The sequence below is a fragment of the Oncorhynchus masou genome, chromosome 5, assembly GCF_036934945.1.
Source record: "Oncorhynchus masou masou isolate Uvic2021 chromosome 5, UVic_Omas_1.1, whole genome shotgun sequence".
Classification (NCBI taxonomy): domain Eukaryota; kingdom Metazoa; phylum Chordata; class Actinopteri; order Salmoniformes; family Salmonidae; genus Oncorhynchus; species Oncorhynchus masou.
Genome location: NC_088216.1, coordinates 71492953 through 71513108, shown reverse-complemented (window position 1 = coordinate 71513108; position 20156 = coordinate 71492953). Strand labels below are relative to the sequence as shown.

General features: G+C 42.9%; 1 protein-coding gene across 1 annotated transcript; it reads right to left on the bottom strand.

Moving 5' to 3' along the window:
- Positions 1-2011: 2011 nt before the first annotated feature.
- On the bottom strand, positions 2012-15843 carry gnl3l (G protein nucleolar 3 like). Its single transcript, XM_064966669.1, has 15 exons — positions 15751-15843; positions 15606-15646; positions 14973-15074; positions 14738-14857; positions 14549-14632; positions 14207-14342; positions 13999-14102; positions 13674-13818; positions 10211-10298; positions 9950-10127; positions 9717-9859; positions 9481-9617; positions 9223-9389; positions 2490-2664; positions 2012-2288 (listed from the first exon to the last, which is right to left on the bottom strand). The coding sequence occupies exons 1-15, from the start codon at positions 15764-15766 to the stop codon at positions 2221-2223; spliced, it is 1704 nt and encodes a 567-aa protein (XP_064822741.1). The 5' UTR covers positions 15767-15843; the 3' UTR covers positions 2012-2220.
- Between the last annotated feature and the right edge of the window lie 4313 nt (positions 15844-20156).

Here is a 20156-nt window from a genome sequence, read left to right as displayed (position 1 = left end):
AGGCCTTTCTACTGACTCTGAAAAACACCAAAAGAAAGATGCCCAAAGTCCCTGCTCATCTGCTTGAACATGCTGCAAGGAGGCATGAGAACTGTAGATGTGGCCAGGGCAATAAATTGCAATGTGGGTACTGTGAGACGCCTAAGACAGCGCTACAGGACGGACAGCTGATAGTCCTCGCAGTGGCAGACCACGTGTAACAACACCTGCACAGGATCGATATATCCGAACATCACCTGTGGGACAGGTACAGGATGGCAACAACTGCCAGAGTTACACCAGGAACGCACAATACCTGCATCAGTGCTCACGACTGTCCGCAATAGGCGGAGAGGCTGGACTGAGGGCTTGTAGGCCTGTTGTAAGGCAGGTCCTCACCGGCAACATCATCACCTATGGGCACAAACCCACCGTAACTGGATCAGACAGGACTGGCAAAAAGTGCTCTTCACTGACAAGTTGCGGTTTCGTCTCACCACGGGTGATGGTCGGATTCGCGTTTATCGTCGAAGGAATGAGCGTTACACTGAGGCCTGTACTCTGGAGCGGGATCGACTTGGAGGTGGAGGGTCCGTCATGGTCTGGGACAGTGTGTCACAGCTTCAACGGACTGAGCTTGTCGTCATTGTAGGCAATCTCAATGCTGTGTGTTGCAGGGAAGACATCCTCCTCCCTCATGAGGAACCCTTCCTGCAGGCTCATCCTGACATGACCATCCAGCATGACAATTCCACCAGCCATACTGCTCGTTCTGTGCGTGATTTCCTGCAAGACAGGAATGACAGTGTTCTGCCATGGCCAGCGATGAGCCCAGATCTCAATCCCATTGAGCACGTCTGGGACCTGTTGGATCAGAAGGTAAGGGCTAGGGCCATTCCCCCCAGAAATGTCAGGAAATTTGCAGGTGCCTTGGTGGAAGAATGGGGTAACATCTCACAGCAAGAATTGGCCAATCTGGTGCAGTCCATGAGGAGATGCACTGCAGTACTTAATGCAGCTGGTGGCCACACCAGATACTGACTGTTACTTTTGATTTTGACCCCCCCCCCCCCTTTGTTCAGGGACACATGATTACATTTCTGTTAGTCACTTGTCTGTGGAACTTGTTCAGTTTATGTCCCAGTTGTTGAATCTTATGTTCATACAAATATTTACACGTTACTTTTGCTGAAAATAAACGCAGTTGACAGTGAGAGGTCATTTCATTTTTTTGCTGAGTTTAGAAAGAGGAAGTCAGCGAGTCACAGTGACCCAAACGACAATTTCTCACTCGGTGCAAAAAGTGGATTTAATATGATTCTGATTATTTCTTTGTTATGAAAATCCATGCTACAACTAGTAGACACCGGTTCCTTCCAAATCGAGAATGAAGAAAGTATTGTCATGTAAAGGTGTGTCGAAATATTAGAACCAAATGCATGACCTTAGAGACCAACTTTAGATTTGCCGCTGAGGTTCCAGTTCACATGGCTACTAATATGTAATTTAAATAAATATTAGATTTGACCTGATCTAGGTTTCTAATTGAACTGCTTAATTATAAAAACTAGATTAGTTAATCTAAGGTTAAATCTCTATGACTATGATTAGTGACATGTGTCATAATGGATTCACCATAGCAATATGTTCTAACTCTATGGAAACAAACCAGCACTGGTCATTGCTAGTTAGCAAAGTGAGTTTTCACTTCAGGCTAAGGATGAAATGAATTGCACTTTGCTGTTAAATAAGTTAGCTGGCTAGCTGAGTTTAACAAACATAAAACCACAGGAGATAAAATTGTTAAATAACACCAAAAATAAAAGCACATACACCAATATTTGCTGAATTTAAACCTCCTCCAGTGGTAGTTTAGATTATACTAATTTAACATTAGTAAAATTGTTTTTAAAACAATGGAGCAACAATATTAGATTTTATCCTGGTTTAAAGTCAAAATGTAATCTAATCCTTCTAAAGTAAGTTTAAGTGGGAGTAATTTAAAAATAGGATTAAAGTTTGGTGCAACAAGATCAATAAATAAACCTTTATTAAAACCAGTTTAAGAGTTAATCCATGTTGGTACAACCCACCCTCAGTCTTGATATGTAAATGCTGATATACGTTATTGCACATCATGCCTACCATTAGGGGATGTTGCGAATAAGTTTGATGATATTGACTGAACAGAACTAAATAAAAAAATAAAAAAACACCCCGTTTTAGATTACCTTTTATTTTTCATATATCTGAAAATGCAAAGTTCATTGCCGTCGTCAGGCTGTCTGAGAGTTTGGTAGCAATTTTATCTGAAAAGAAAATAGTGAGAAAGGAGAAATTGTAGAAACTCACAGATCAACATATCAATTACAGAAGTAATGGTAGAATAAAGACACCAAACAAAACCATATTGAAGTTAAAAACCTCAAGGTAACAAAATATGGTTGTCAAGTGATCTACAAACCAAGGATTTATACAACAAATTGTTTGTTTTAAAACATAAGACATACCAGCTCTTTTCTGTTGCTTCTTCCTCTTCTTCCCAGCAGCCACGAGTGCTTGGCCCTGCTGAAGAGGGTCTACATTCCAGATATCCTTTAAATCGAGGGTCCTGGGGGCAGCAGCATCAACTGAACCACCAGTCTTTGCCCTTGGTGCTTTTATCTCCACAGTCATAGGTCCAAACTAGTGTTAAAAACAAAAAACAAAGACAAGATGTACAAAACACTGACACCACCTTCCTAATATCGGATTCACCTGGTCAGTGTGTCATGGAATGAGCAGGTGTTCTCAAATGTTTTGTACACTTAAGATGAAAGTCCTTTGATGAAATGCATTTAAGTGGAACTCAGCAAAAGTCATAATAACACTGTAAAACTGGTATCATCTGGGTTGTGTTAAGTAGGCATGAAAATGGGGAGTTGCTTCAGGGACATTGGCAACTAAGTTTAAAGCTTAAAAAAAAATTTTTAACTTCCTGCTTTGGAATGGATGTGTCAATGTGTACAGTCGTGGCCAAAAGGTTTTGAGAATGACAAATATACATTTTCAAAGTCTGCTGCTTCAGTTTGTATGATGGCAATTTGCATTTACTCCAGAATGTTATGAAGAGTGATCAGATGAATTGTAAAGTCCCTCTTTGCCATGCAAATTAACTGAATCTCAAAAAAACATCCCCACTGCATTTCAGCCCTGCCACAAAAGGACCAGCTGACATCAAGTCAGTGATTCTCTCGTTAACACAGGTGTGAGTGTTGACCAGATGGCTGTAGATCACGCTGTCATGCTAATTGTGTTCGAATAACAGACTGGAAGCTTCAAAAAGGAGGGTGGTGCTTGGAATCATTGTTCTTCCTCTGTCAACCATGCTTACTTGCAAGGGAAAATGTGCCGTCATCATTGCTTTGCACAAAAAGGGCTTCACAGGCAAGGATATTGCTGCCAGTAAGATTGCACCTAAAATTAACCATCAACTATTGAAAAAGCGACAGTCCCGGGTGATATATTAGCGATTATATATTCTAAAAACAACCTGAGGTTTGATTATAAAAACGTTTGACATGTTTCTGTGGACATTACGGATACTATTTGGAATTGGTCTGTGATGTGGTGACCGCTTGAGCCTGTGGATTTCTGAAGATAACGTGCCAATCAAATGGGGGACAGCTCAAATGGAGCAACGAACCACGTTTGCTGTCTCTGCCTGGCCGGTTCCCCTCTTCCACTGGGATTCTCTGCCTCTAACCCTATTACAGGGGCTGAGTCACTGGCTTACTGGGGCTCTCTCATGCCGTCCCTGGAAGGGGTGCGTCACCTGAGTGGGTTGATTCACTGATGTGGTCATCCTGTCTGGTTTGGCGCCGCCCCTTGGGTTGTGCCATGGCGGAGATCTTTGCGGGCTATACTCAGCTTTGTCTCAGGATGGTAAGTTGGTGGTTGAAGATATCCCTCTAGTGGTGTGGGGGCTGTGCTTTGGCAAAGTGGGTGGGGTTATATCCTTCCTGTTTGGCCCTGTCCGGGGGTGTCCTCGGATGGGGCCACAGTGTCTCCTAACCCCTCCTGTCTTATGCTGCAGTAGTTTGTGTCGGGGGGCTGGGGTCAGTTTGTTATATCTGGAGTACTTCTCCTGTCCAATTCGGTGTCCTGTGTGAATCTAAGTGTGCGTTCTCTAATTCTCTCCTTCTCTCTCTCGGAGGACCTGAGCCCTAGGACCATGCCCCAGGACTACCTGACATGATGACTCCTTGATGTCCCCAGTCCACCTGGCCGTGCTGCTGCTCCAGTTTCAACTGTTCTGTCAGGCTACCTCTGGCGAGTACATGGAGGGCTGTGCGGCCCCCCAAAGAAGTTCCACCCCACACCATGACTGACCCACCGCCAAACCGGTCATGCTGGAGGATGTTGCAGGCAGCAGAACGTTCTCCACAGCGTCTCCAGACTGTCACGTCTGTCCACCTGTGCTCAGTTGTTTACATTTTTTACCTTTATTTAACCAGGCAAGTCAGTTCAGAACAAATTCTTATTTTCAATGACGGCCGAGGAACAGTGGGTTAACAGCCTGTTCAGGGGCAGAACGACAGATTTGTACCTTGTCAGCTCGGGGGTTTGAACTTGCAACCAGTGTGAACCTGCTTTCATCAGTGAAGAGCACAGGGCGCCAGTGGCGAATTTTCCAATCTTGGTGTTCTCTGGCAAATGCCAAACGTCCTGCACGGTGTTGGGCTGTAAGCACAACCCCCACCTGTGGACGTCGGGCCCTCATACCACCCGCATGGAGTCTGTTTCTGACCGTTTGTGCAGACACATGCACATTTGTGGCCTGCTGGAGGTCATTGTGCAGGGCTCTGGCAGTGCTCCTCCTGCTCCTCATTGCAAAAATGCGGAGGTAGCGGTCCTTCAGCTGGGTTGTTGCCCTCCTCCACGTCTCCTGATGTACTGGCCTGTCTCCTGGTAGCGCCTCCATGCTCTGGACATTACGCTGACAGACACAGCAAACCTTCTTGCAACAGCTCGCATTGATGTTCCATGCTGGATGAGCTGCACTACAACAGCATGTGAAATTTATTGTCAATCAGTGTTGCTTCCTAAGTGGACAGTTTGATTTCACAGAAGTGTGATTGACTTGGAGTTACATTGTGTTGCTTACGTGTTCTTTTTTTTTTAGCAGTGTATATTTTGATTTGTTTAACACTTTTGGTTACTACATGATTCCATATGTTATTTCATAGTTTTTGATTTGTTAAAAGTTTGAAATATCCAATAAATGTCGTTCCACTTCATGATGGTGTCCCACTTGTTGATTCTTCACAAAAAAATACAGTTTTATATCTTTATGTTTGAAGCCTGAAATGTGGCAAAAGGTCGCAAAGTTCAAGGAGGCCGAATACTTTCGCAAGGCACTGTAGCTTTGCATTTGTGGCTCCTTACCACAATCAGTATGGCAAAAAGCCTTAGAAATAGTTTTCAGAGAGAGAAGAGACTTCGGAAAACAAAGAATTTTCAGAATTTGAGGATCATGTCACTGTCAATTCAGAATCTGACAGTAATTTGAAAGAAGAGGTTGAGCTTGACCCAGTAGGAGAAATATGGATGTCAAAAACTTGTGAAATTGAATGGTCTTCTTGCCCAAGTAATGAGACACCCCGCATGGCTGCACATGTGATAAGGATGCAACCAGGGCCGACGCAGCGGTTACTTATGTGCAGGACATAAAGTGTTTTGAACTGGTCATCCCAGACACCACCCAGAAAACCATTCTGGACTGCACTAATTTGGAGAGAAGGTGTGTTTTTGGAGAGAGATGGGAGTAGATGGACCCAACTCATTTAAATTCATACTTTGGGGTTCTTATCTTTGCTGATGTTTTCAGATTAGAGGTCTACCGATTAATTAGGGCTGATTTCAAGTTTTACATTAACAATCTGTATTTTGGGCACCGATTTGCCGTTTTTTTTTTTTACACCTTTAACTTGGAAAGTCAATAAGAATGTGTTCTAAACTTTCAATGACGGCCTAGGAACGGTGGGTTAACTGCCTTGTTCAGGGGCAGAATGACAATATTTTTACCTTGTCAGCTTGGGGATTCGTTTTCGCAACCTTCCGGTTACTAGTCCAACGCTCTAACCACCTGCCTTCCATTGCACTCCTGCGTAGCATATAATCGATGCGGTGCCTGTTAATTTCGCATTGAATCAGAGCCACAAACTGGAGATTTAATAAGCGCATTTGCGAAAATAGCACTGTCGTTGCACTAACGTACCTAACCAGCAACATCAATACCATTCTTTAAAATCAACACACAAGCATATATTTTTAAACCTGCACATTTAGTTAAGAAATTAATGTTAGCAGGCAATATTATAACTAAGGAAATTGTGTAATTTCTCATGCGTTCCGTGCAAGCAGTCAGGAGGTATGCAGCAGTTTGGGCCGCCTGGCTCATTGCGAACTGTGTGAAGTCCATTTATTCCTAACAAAAGGCTGTAGTTAATTAGCCAGAATTGTACATAATTATGACATAACATTGACAACAATAACAGCAATATTTAGACATAGGGATGCCATCCGTTAGATAAAGTACAGAAGGGTTCCGTATCTCACTGAAAGAATAAACGTTTTGTTTTCGAAATGATAGTTTCAGGATTCTACCATTTTAATGACCAAAGGCTTGTATTTCTGTGTGTTATGTTATAATTAAGTCTATGATTTGATAGAGCAGTCTGACTGAGCGATGGTAGGCACCAGCAGACTCGTAAGCATTCATTCAAACTGCACTTTTGTGCGTTTTGTCAGCAGCTCTTCGCTGTGCTACAAACATTGAGTTGTTTATGACTTGAAGCCGATCAACTCCTGAGATTAGGCTGGTGTAACCGATGTGAAATGGCTAGCTAGTTAGCGGGGTGACCGCTAATAGCGTTTCAAACGTCACTCGCTCTGAGACTAAGTAGTTGTAGTTGTTCCCCTTGCTCTGCAAAGGTAACGCTGCTTCGAGGGTGGCTGTTGTCGTTGTGTTCCAGGTTTGAGCTCAGGGAGGAGCGAGGAGAGGGACAAAAGCTATACTGTTACACTGGCAATACTAAAGTGCATATAAGAACATCCAATAGTCAAAGGTTAATGAAATACAAATGACAGAGAAATAGTCCTATAATAACTACAACCTAAAACTTCTTACCTGGGAATATTGACGACTTATGTTAAAAGGAACCACCAGCTTTCATATGTTCTCATGTTCTGAGCAAGGAACTTAAACGTTAACTTTCCTACATGGCACATATTGCACTTTTACTTTCTTCTCCAACGCTTGTTTTTGCATTATTTATACCAAATTGAACATGTTTGATTATTTAGTTTAGGCTAAATTTTATTGATGTATTATATTAAGTTAAAATAAGTGTTCATTCAGTATTGTTGTAATTGTCATTAGTACAAATACATTTGAAAAAAAAGAATGGGGGAAAATTGACCGATTAATTGGTATCGGCTTTTTTTGGTCCTCCAATAATCAGTATCTGCGTTGAAAAATCAGTCGGTCGAACTGGCAGAGAGCTTTTCAGTGCAACGAGGTCTCTGTAAAACATCCATATTATTTCCAGGATTATCCGCTTATTATCCGAGACACCAGACCAGCCCGGTGGCAGAGAGACAAGCTAGCTGCAATTTGGTGAGTGTGGGACAAGTGAGTGGACCGCCTTCCCCTGTTTTACAACTCTGGGCCCAACGTTACTGTTGATGAGCAGCTTTTGTCATTTCGGGGCCGCTGCCCCTTCAGGCAGTACATACTGTATAAACTCACAAAATATGGAATCAAGTTCCGGGCTGCCTGTGATGCTGCTTCATCATATGCGTGGAACATGCAAGTGTAAACAAGGAAGCCAGGCGGAGGAGCCCCTGAGACGAATCAGGGGATGCAAGTTGTCCTGAACTTGACACAGGAACTCCGTGGCCACAACATCACATTCGCAAACTTTTTTTTTTTAATACTTCGCACAAGCTGGGACAGGAGCACTTGACAATGTTAGGAACAGTACAAAAAATATGGCCAAAGCTCCCACCTCAGCTGTTGAATACACAGAACAGGCCTATCAATTCCTCTAATTTTGTGTTCACAAACGGCACGTCCCTAGTCTCCTACGTACCAACGGCAGGTAAAAAGGTGGTACTCATGAGTACGCTGCATAGGGATGGGAGAATCTGTGGCCAGGAACATCAAAAACCACAAATCAAAATGGATTACAATGCCACAAAAGGAGGGGAGGACAATTTAGACAAGCTGGTGACTGGCTACAACTGTGATATTCTTCAACATCTTGGCATGGAACGCATTTGTCATCTGGATGGCGTTGAACCCAGATTGGAACAGAGGGAAGAAGACGGCTCTTTCTAGAAGAGCTGGGCAAGGCATTGGTAAGACCTCAAATCCAGAGGCGGCAGCAGATCCCAAGGACCCCAGCTTATGCAGCCATCATGAGGGGGATTCAGGAGGAGGATGCTTGTTGCCCACCTCGCAAAACCAACAAAGCCAATACCGAAAGTAAGTGATGTTGATGAATGTGTGCGTCTCTCCTACCTTGGCCTGCTGTAACTATGTATGTGAGTGTGTGTGAGATGTTAGTAAAAATTCCTGAACTTGGAGTTTATAATTCTAGGTTGCAGCTGGTGGTAACAAGAAGCACTGCGATGTGTGTGGACTCAAGAAGGACAGGAAGACACAGTACACAGGCATCAAGTGCAAGAAATACATTTGCAACACACACACAGTAGAGAACTCTGTCCCTCATGTGGTGTGTACACCGGCCTTAATGTGTGTTCAATGGGGCTCATTTATCATTTACATAAAATAGAGTATGTAAAATGTATCCTTCCAAATTGTTCAGTTCAAACCAATAAACAGCAAGTGATGAAAACATGATTTTTCGACCCATGTCTTGATTATAATTGATTTGTTTACAAAAATAAACATGATCTAGCAGAGGTAAATGGCAAATATTAACCATGTATCAAATATAACCATGTATTAACCAGGTATGCTGTCTATATTGCTTGTAATTGATAAGTCAACATCTAAGTATTAAGTGTTTGTACGGCATTGTTTTCAAAACCCAATAATGTAGTGAGTCCAACAGACCCGCGAACATTAGGTGAATAACAAAAACATGGCCACCACACAAGAGTTAAGAACTAAAAGGCCTAAAAAAAAAGTACCACAGAATCAGTTTAACGTGTCAAGTAAAAGCACTGAAATACCTCTGGGTCCTGATCATCATCCATGGATTCAGTTTCATCCTTGGACTCAACCCCATCCAAAGCTCCACCTTCCATTTCCAGGTCACAAGGTGGTTCTTCTTGACCACCCTGAGTCATCCCAGCAGTTGCCATGCAGAAACCCATTTGGGCATCAGAGCAAGACGACACTACAAGAAAAAAAAAACATTTAGCACACTTTTTATACCAACATAACTATTCAATTACTAGGTAACTGTCAAATGTGTGCGTGTATCCTACCAGCTAGCACTTCCTGGTTTCCCTTCTCTAGTTCCTCCCAGTCGAAAGCTTTGCCCATCTCTGCCACAATCTCAGCACTGATATGAGTGGGAAGAGTGTGCGTCTCCGGAGGGTGTGTAAAGTAGCTGATCCTACCCCTACATGACAGTAAATTAAACAGAATGGGACTTTATTAGGTAGGGACGGTGTAGCTTTGAAAACCTCAACTGCAAAAAGCGTTTACATCTTTCACCCACCCTGTCCAGTCCATTAGGACACTCTTTGCCGCCTTGTCATTATCAGGCAGTCCTCCCTTCCTCAACTTGCCCTGTCGCTGTGCCAACAAAGCCAGGAATTCGAGAGCTGTGTGGAAGTCTGGAACACCATAGTGTTCCATGATCTATTGAAAAATGAAATGAAATATGAGAACATGGACGTAACATCTGTCACATCATTGCAGTGAATATGCCGTTAAATAATCTTTGGATACCTGTGTCTTATTGCAGCGTCTTAAGATGGCTTCGACTGGAGGTAGAGGGTCTACAAGCTGCTCAATCTTTACACAATTCCGAAGGATCATGGCCGCGTCAGTCGTCGAGGTTGCCATTACAATGCCGGGACAATCTAAAAGCTTGATGTGCTTGTCCAAGTGTATTTCCTGAAGGCACCTAAAAGCCATCATACAGGTCAGTCAAGCAAGGAAAGAACATGTAGACCTAGACATAAATAAAGCCAAAATCGTTGTACTTACTTGGTTACACCAGGTGTGGCTCCAACATTGCATGCACGTGCTCGCTTCAAACTGTTTATCAGACTGCTCTTTCCAACATTGGGAAAGCCTGAAAAAAAGTAACCATTCAAAATATTGCATAACTTCAAACCTTTGCCCAATTTGAAAAGTCTTGAATGACATGGCCATGATCCTTCGAAATTGTGTGAAGATTGAGCAGGTAGCCTAGTGGTTAGGAGCGTTGGGCCAGTAAATTAAATTTTGCTGGTTCGAATCCCCGAGTCGGCTAGGTGAAGAAAAAAAAAAGTTTAAGTGCAGTTGAGCAAGGCACTGAACCCTAATTGCTTCTGTATCAATAAGTGCATTGAGGACGTCGTCCCCACAGTGATAGCACGTACATACCCCAACCAGAAGCCAGGCAACAATCACACTGATCTAAAGGTAGAGCTGCCGCTTTCAAGGACTGGGACTGACCCGGAAGCTTATAAGAAATCCTGCTATGCCCTGTGATGAACCATCAAACAGGCCAAGCGTCAACACAGGAATAAAATAGAAGAATCGTACTACACCGGCTCCGACGCTCGCCGGATGTGGCAGGACTACAAAGAAAAACACATCCGAGAGCTGCCCAGTGACACGAGCCTACCAGATAAGCTAAATAACTTCTATGCTCGTTTCGAGGCAAGTAACACCGGAACATGCATGAGAGCATCAGTTGTTCCCAGACGACTGTATGATCACACTCGCCACAGGCGATGTGAGTAAGACCTTTAAAAAGATCAACATTCACAAGGCCGCAGGGCCAGACGGAGCACCAGGACATGTGCACCGAGCATGTGCTGACCAACTTGCAAGTGTCTTCACTGACATTTCAAACCTCTCCCTGTCGGAGTCTGTAATACCAGCATGTTTCAAGCAGACCACCACAGTCCCTGTGCCCAAGAACACAAAGTTAGCCTGCCTAAAGGACTACAGACCAGTAGCACTCACATCTGTAGCCATGAAATGCTTTGAAAGGCTGGTCATGGCTCACATCAACACCAATATCCCAAAAACCCTAGACCCACTCCAATTTGCATACTACACCAACAGATCCACAAATCATGTCATCTTTATTGCACTCCACAATGCCCTTTCACAACAGAACAAAAGGAACACTTATGTAAGAATGCTGTTCATTGACTTCAGCTCAGCGTTCAACACCATAGTGCCCTCAAAGCTCATCACTAAGCTAAAGACCCTGGGACGAAACACCTCCCCCTGCAACTGGATCCTGGACTTCCAGATCTGCCACGCTGATCCTCAACACGTGGGTCCCTCAGGGGTGCATGCTCAACCCCCCTCCCGTACTCCCTGTTCACTCATGACTGCACAGCCAAGCATGACTCCGACACCATCATTACATTTGCTGATGACACAAGTGGTAGGCCTGACATGGGTCCTCAGATCCTCAAAAGGTTCTACAGCTGCACCATCGAGAGCATTGTGATGGGTTGCATCACTGCCTGGTATGGCAACTGCTCGGCCTCCGACCACGAGGCACTACAGAGTAGAGGTCGACCGATTATTAATTTTCAACACCGATACAGATAATTGGAGAGATATATTTATATATAAATAAAATAATGAATATAGAACAACCTGATGGGTCATTTCGCGGGACGTATTGACTGAAAGAAACTGATTTGAAGACAACAAGTAATGACATAATTGTGCACCAATGATTTGCCCGCTGTTTCGATTACATTTACATTTAAGTCATTTAAATGTAATGTAATGTTTCGATGATTGACTGTATTTTAACCCAATGACCACTGATCGTCTTGAAATCTAGCTGGGTAGATAGCCAATGAGCTGAGGTAAACGGCAATAGGTCATGTTTATGTGTTGCAAGACCAACCCATGTAGTAAGCTCTGGCGTAAAGAGAGTAATTCGCTATTGAAGTTTCATACCGCAAGGAGCAACACACATTATGCACAGCGTCGTTTCGCATATTCAGCTGTTTAGATATCAATCATTATGGCGACTAAGTCAGGGAAAGCGAAATCTAAGTCTAGATATACAGATGTACACAATTTTAGAATAAAGTGATTGGGAAAGTGAGACAGATTATTGTAGGACGATTCATTTAGAAGTTATTCTCATGCTAATGCCCTTGTTTGAAATTAATAATATTAAATATTAGTGATTTTTTTTTACATTTTAGAAGCAATATATAAACATGTAATGTTGAGGGGAGGGCAGGCCCACAATGGCCAAAGTGAAATGGAGACAGTAGATACGGCTGGCCTAAATATTGCGGTTACATTGCACATCCTTTAATGTTAAGTCATAATCATTTAAAATTCTGGCAAATTAGTTCACAAAGAGCTAGGCGGCCCAAACTGTTGCATATAACCTGACTCTGCATGCAACGAACGCAATAGAAATGACAATTTCCCTAGTTAATATTGCCTGCTAACATTAATTTTAACTAAATATGCAGGTAAAAAATAAATAAACCTCTGTCTATTGATTTTAAGAAAGGCATTCATGTGTATGGTTAGGTACATTCGTGCAACGATTGTGCTTTTTTGCGAATGCGCTTTTGTTAAAACATCCCCCATTAGGCGAAGTAGGCTGTGATTCTATGATAAATTAACAGGCACCACATTGATTATATACAACGCAGGACAAGCTAGTTAACCTGTAAATATCACCAACCATGTGTATTTAACTAGTGATTATGTGACGCTTGATTGTTTTTTAATAAGATACGTTTAATGCTAGCGAGCAACTTACCTTGGCTCCTTGCTGCACTCGCATAACAGGTGGTCAAGCCTGCCACACAGTTTCCCCGATTGTTATGAAAACTTGGAAATCGTCCCTAACTAATCAGTCGACCTCTACTACAGAGGGTAGTGTGTATGGCCCAGTACATCACCGGGGCCAAGATTCATGCCATCCAGGGCCTCTATACCAGGCAGTGTCAGAAGAAGGCCCTAAATTTTTTTTGTCAAAGACTCCAGCCACCCTAGTCAAAGACTGTTCTCTCTGCTGCCGCACGGCAAGTGATACCGGAGAGCTAAGTGATACCGGAGAGCTAAGTCTAGGTCCAAGAGGCTTCTAAACAGCTTCTACCCCTAAGTCATAAGGATCATGAACAGCTAATCAAATGGCTACCCAGACTATTTGCATTACCCCCCCACCCTTCTACGATGCTGCTACTCTATGCATAGTCACTTTAATAATTCCACCTACATGTACATATTACCTCAATACCGGTACCCCCTGTATATAGCCCGCTATTGTTATTTACTGCTGCTCTTTAAGGATTTTTTATACTTACCTCTTACTTTTTGGCAGGTATTTTCTTAAATCTGCATTGTTGGTTAAGGGCTTTTAAGTAATTATTTCACTTTAAAGTCTACACCATTTTGATTTGAAGAAGCTCTGGATAACAGCGTCTGTTAAATGACAAATGTACATTTAAAATGTACCCACCAACCACACCAACAGTGATGGCTGTCTTAATGTCCAGGTTGCGGCAGTAGTTCCCCAAAAGTTTCATCAGGCATTCCGCACCCACACAGGCACTGCTACCTAGGAGCTCAGCAGTGGCCTGGGTAACAGGTACATTGCTTCGCTTCTGCAAATTGAAAACACAAGTATAGTTACTAGATCCTAACTGAAAAAAGTTTCAGTTTATCTAGTACATAGATCCTTATTGCTTAACAGTAAAATATAAATATTTTATGTAACTTAAATTAATTTTGGTAAACTATCCTGTCCATGTTCTACATATGCTGTTCTGAATAGTCTGACTCACCAAATTCTTGTTCTGTTGTTGCGTTGAGGCTTTGAAAGCCACAGTGGGAAATTCATTGCGAAGATACTTGATCCATTTCTCCACAATCTCCTTGGACACCAGGTCTAAGAGTACAGTGGAAAGACATGTTTGTCAGTTAAAGATAATATGGCACAATGGTATCTAATGTATAAAACTATGCATATTAATCAATCTCTCACACACTCACCAATCTTGTTAAGCACCAGGACTATTTTCTTGTCAGTGCCACTCTGAATTACAGCCTGCTCCACCTGAGGACAACGGCAGCCAAGAGGGTCACGGGCATCCAGAACCTCCAGAATCACATCAGAGGCCTCAACCACCTTTTATACAGAACAGGGAATACAACACATTGTTATAATATAAATTATAAGCACTACACACAGGTAACCTTCTCTAAAAGATCAGCTTACTGGTACAGAAATGTAAAGTAAATAAATGGGCATCACTCAAGTGCAATACTGCAAATTGTTACGCACGTGCTACTCTGCACTCTCATAGACTATTGCAATCGATAAGGAAAAGTTACCTTTTTGAATTCCCTGTAGTACGCCTTTCTTGAATTCTCATTTTCAAAATTGACATGCTTCTCTAAACTCTGCATATCAGTTTCCTGCAATCAGAAAACACAAAAACACCAATGACAAGCTTTCTCATTTAATGAGAAAAACAGCATTGGGAAAGCTGCTCTTTCTATAACCTACACTAGTTAAATTACCCTCTGCTCAAACTCTCTTTGTCGCTCTAGAACATCTCTCTGAAAACCATCCAGACTTCTCCTCTTCATCTGCTCCCGTTCTCTTGACAACCTCTGCTTTTCTTGGAGCTCCTGAAGCTGACCATGGCAAAGAGAACAACACATTTTAAATACCTATAAATCAATTGCCAATCCAGAAGAATTGTGCTATTGTCATGACATAAATTAACAGTTGTAATAATATCATGGTTCACCCTTTCTTCCGGATTTCTTCTGGTTTTCCATACTCTTTGGGATGGCGTGCAATGGACAGCTCTGAATGCATTTTCCCTCCTTGAGTCTGTTGTCCATCTTTCCCCTTCAATTGAAATTAAATATCCAATGAGATATGGCCACCGACGTTAACATAACATAAGTAGCTAAAGTATAGTTATACTGCCTTGTTCAGGGGCAGAACGAGAGATTTCTACATTGTCAGCTCGGGGACTCGTTCCTGTAACCCGCCCCGTCTACTTCACCGAGTCGGACAAGGGTATTATATTGGGCTGCAGAGACCTTTCTCAGGTCATTTACTATGTTTTTGTCAAAAGTTGAGTCTTTCTGAAGTTGTAGCAATCGATGTTGTACGCCAAAATGGGGTTAGCTGCCTGGCAGATTTGTCCAAAGTGGTTACAACCGGCTAGCTAGTCGCCGCAATTAGCATTTCTTGTGTATTGCTAACTATGCTCACCAAGTGAAATTCAAATGATATTGTATTCAACATTATGGCTTCGGCACTGTTCTAAAATATAATCTATTGCAAATTGTTCGACTATGAATAACATATTGTTGTTTATAACGTTACAATCTAGCTAACGTTCCGAGTAGCAAGCAGGCTAGCTAAACATACCTTTTGTTTTCCTTGGAAAAGTACTTTCGCTCGCTTTTGTTCTGCAAAACCCACAACAACAAAATAAGTTACACATAAACCTAGCTACAATGTTGATTAAATGTTTAAACTATCAAAGTCAAATAACATTTATGTATTTACGGACTTCTGGCCTTCGACATGATTCCACATGTGGAGTGGTTGGTGATGGATTGCGCGGATCTGACGTCAAATCACTAAATCAGGTTAACGCTCTTCAAAATAAAAGCTCAGCAAAGACAAAAACGCATGCAGCTGCAGATTACTAGCCCTGAAACCGAATGTCTGCGATGCGAATTTGTTTTTCAGTTTCTTCTGCATCTTCTTCTGTGGGGGTTTAAGGCAGACTACACCCGATGAGGTGTGTTGCCGCCACTTGCTGAGTGGGGTGAAAACTGGGAAACTTTATTGCAAAAAGTTAGGAGGGGGGAGGGAGGGGACATACTAATTTAAAAAACGTAAACAAAAATGCTTAGCCTTTTTCAAAAAATGTACTCAGATCCTTACACAGGCTCTGGGGACTTGTGAAGGGGGACCATAGTTAGTCAGTATTCCCTGCAATGTTTAAAAATGTATATATTATTATTCGTTTGGCCAGTACACTCTATCCCTTGGGCAAAACAAATAACAAAATTAACCTTCTTTAACACCTTCAATCTCAGGCTGCAGGGTATCCACTGCATCAGCTATTTGCACCTCCTCTGCAAAGGAGACATGCGTGACAGACCTTGATCCTTGCTACTACTCAGAAGCTCTGAATCCCACCACAATTGCAGCACCATGTTGTTCTTCTTCTTGATGAGGTTTAACGGCAGTTGGCATCCAAATCACATTTTATTGGTCAAATACACATGGTTAGCAGGTTTTCAGTCCAAGATGGTGTAGCAGTGCAGACGTGTTTTGTTTGTCCTCTCGTGTACTTTTGTAAAAAAAAATTGTATGTAGTCTTTTTTGTATACATTTCAATTTTATTTTCAATCTCTTCTCCATTTTAGTTCAATTATACCTTCCGGTAACCTGCCTCACCCAATGTGATATGGAACCGCTATTATTTGTCATTTTTAGACCTTATAGCAAGAACCACAGCCATCAGACGCTAACGAGCTAATTGAGCTACAAGCTATTTAGTCATTGTTAGCCACTGCTAGCAGCCTTTACCTTCTGCACAGGTACCAGCCCTTTTTTTAAATATATATATTTTTTGCCTGGATAATACTCGCCAGCCTACCAGTAACGGACTGTCTCTCCACTACAACGCCGGATTCCTGCTGTAAACCCTGCACCATTCTCCTGATCTTCACAGCTAGCTAGCACCCACCGAGTTACCCAGTACCGAAGCTATCCCTGAGGCCCACCTCCCAGCCTACTCAGTTGTTCACCCAGACTCCACCCAAACACGGCTAGGACACACTACTCCACCGGATCCTTGCCGTAAGCTCTGGACCTTGGCACCGGATCACCGCTGCTACCGAGAGGCTATAGTGGCTAACGCCTCTGCTCGGAAGCTAGCACCAGTTAGCCGTGAGCCAGGCGCATCTCCCGGATAGAAAACTAAATTACTACAATACCTCTTTCGCCACCTGGCTTGGATCCTTAGTCGAAACACGGCACCCCGCTGCACCACCACGACAGGTCTGCCGACGAATACTCCATCCGCTGTGCCTTCAACCGGCCTCCGTTGGACGTCGGAGCAGACGCTTCTAGTAGCCCCGGGCTATTAACTTTAAACGCCGTGTCGCCCACATGCTAGCGTAGTAATGACTACTTCGCGGCCTCCCTGTTCTATCTATTGCTGCCCCCTGGACCCTATGATAACTTGGCTAAATAGCTGATGCCTGCTGGACTGTCCATTAATCACGGTACTCCATTCTGTTTATGTTTACATATACAGTGCCTTGCGAAAGTATTCGGCCCCCTTGAACTTTGCGACCTTTTGCCACATTTCAGGCTTCAAACATAAAGATATAAAACTGTATTTTTTTGTGAAGAATCAACAACAAGTGGGACACAATCATGAAGTGGAACGACATTTATTGGATATTTCAAACTTTTTTAACAAATCAAAAACTGAAAAATTGGGCGTGCAAAATTATTCAGCCCCTTTACTTTCAGTGCATAAAACTCTCTCCAGAAGATTAGTGAGGATCTCTGAATGATCCAATGTTGACCTAAATGACTAATGATGATAAATACAATCCACCTGTGTGTAATCAAGTCTCCGTATAAATGCACCTGCACTGTGATAGTCTCAGAGGTCCGTTAAAAGCACAGAGAGCATCATGAAGAACAAGGAACACACCAGGCAGGTCTGAGATACTGTTGTGAAGAAGTTTAAAGCCGAATTTGGATACAAAAAGATTTCCCAAGCTTTAAACATCCCAAGGAGCACTGTGCAAGCGACAAATCTACCAAGACCTGGCCGTCCCTCTAAACTTTCAGCTCATGGGGCGGCAGGGTAGCCTAGTGGTTAGAGTGTTGGACTAGTAACCGGAAGGTTGAGAGTTCAAACCCCTGAGCTGACAAGGCACAAATCTGTCGTTCTGCCCCTGAACAGGAAGTTAACCCACTGTTCCCAGGGCATCATTGAAAATAAGAATTTGTTCTTAACTGACGTGCCTGGTTAAATAAAGGTATATATAAAAAGAAAAATACAAGGAGAAGACTGATCAGAGATGCAGCCAAGGGGCCCATGATCACTCTGGATGAACTGCAGAGATCTACAGCTGAGGTGGAAGACTCTGTCCATAGGACAACAATCAGTCGTATATTGCACAAATCTGGCCTTTATGGAAGAGTGGCAAGAAGAAAGCCATTTCTTAAAGATATCCATAAAAAGTGTTGTTTAAAGTTTGCCACAAGCCACCTGGGAGACACACAAAACATGTGGAAGAAGGTGCTCTGGTCAGATGAAACCAAAATTGAACTTTTTGGCAACAATGCAAAACGTTATGTTTGGCGTAAAAGCAACACAGCTCATCACCCTGAACACACCATCCCCACTGTCAAACATGGTGGTGGCAGCATCAAGTTTTGGGCCTGCTTTTCTTCAGCAGGAACAGGGAAGATGGTTAAAATTGATGGGAAGATGGATGGAGCCAAATACAGGACCATTCTGGAAGAAAACCTGATGGAGTCTGCAAAAGACCTGAGACTGGGACGGAGATTTGTCTTCCAACAAGACAATGATTCAAAACATAAAGCAAAATCTACAATGGAATGGTTCAAAAATAAACATATCCAGGTGTTAGAATGGCCAAGTCAAAGTCCAGACCTGAATCCAATCGAGAATCTGTGGAAAGAACTGAAAACTGCTGTTCACAAATGCTCTCCATCCAACCTTACTGAGCTCGAGCTGTTTTGCAAGGAGGAATGGGAAAATGTGCAAAACTGATAGAGACATACCTCAAGCGACTTACAGCTGTAATCGCAGCAAAAGGTGGCGCTACAAAGTATTAACTTAAGGGGGCTGAATAATTTTGCACGCCCAATTTTTCAGTTTTTGATTTGTTAAAAAAGTTTGAAATATCCAATAAAAATTACAAAATCTTTATCTGCCGGCCCCAGCCGCAAACTCGGGCTCTGTGTGTAGTTAACCGACCCTCTGGCCAGTCATTGCCATTTTACCTGTTGTTGTTTTAGCTGATTAGCTGTTGTTGTTGTCTTAGCTAGCTCTCCAAATCAACACCTGTGATTACTTTATGCCTCGCTGTATGTCTCTCTCATATGTCAATATGCCTTGTATACTGTTGATTAGGTTAGTTATCATTGTTTTAGTTTACAATGGAGCCCCTAGTTCCACTCATTATACCTCTGATACCTCCTTTGTCCCACCTCCCACACATGTGGTGACCTCACCCATTATAACCAGCTTATCCAGAGATACAACCTCTCTTATCATCACTCAGTGCCTGGGCTTACCCCCACTGTACCCGCACCCCACCATACCCCTGTCTGCACATTATGCCCTGAATCTATTCTACCACGTCCCCAACGCTCTAGGCGACCAGTTTTGATAGCCTTTAGCCGTACCCTCATCCTAGTCCTCCTCTGTTCCTTGGGTGATGTGGAGGTAAACCCAGGCCCCGCGTGTCCCCAGGCACCCTCTTCTGTGATCGAAAAAACCTTGGTTTCATGCATTTCAACATCAGAAGTCTCCTCCCTAAGTTTGGTTTACTCACTGCTTTAGCACACTCCGCCAACCCTGATGTCCTAGCCGTGTCTGAATCCTGGCTTAGGAAGGCCACCAACAATTCTGAGATTTCCATACCCAGCTACAACATTTTCCGTCAAGATAGAACTGCCAAACGGGGAGGATTTGCAATCTACTGCAGCCTGCAAAGTTCGTTCATACTTTCCAGGTCTATACTCAAACAGTTTAAACTTCTAATTTTAAAAATGAACCTCTCCAGAAATAAGTCTCTCACTGTTGCCGCCTGCTATCGACCCCCTCCGCTCTCAGCTGTGCCCTGGACACCATTTGTGAATTCATCACCCCCCATCGAGCTTCAGAGTTCATTCTGTTAGGTGACCTAA

Bases quoted from the DNA above. Each gene is read 5' to 3' on its own strand.
- gnl3l (XM_064966669.1), bottom strand. The intron at 15,075-15,605 runs GTATGTTTAGCT...TTTCAATTGAAG, and splicing joins TTTTCCAAGGAAAACAAAAG to GGGAAAGATGGACAACAGAC. The intron at 14,343-14,548 runs GTAACTTTTCCT...TCTGTATAAAAG, and splicing joins ACTACAGGGAATTCAAAAAG to GTGGTTGAGGCCTCTGATGT.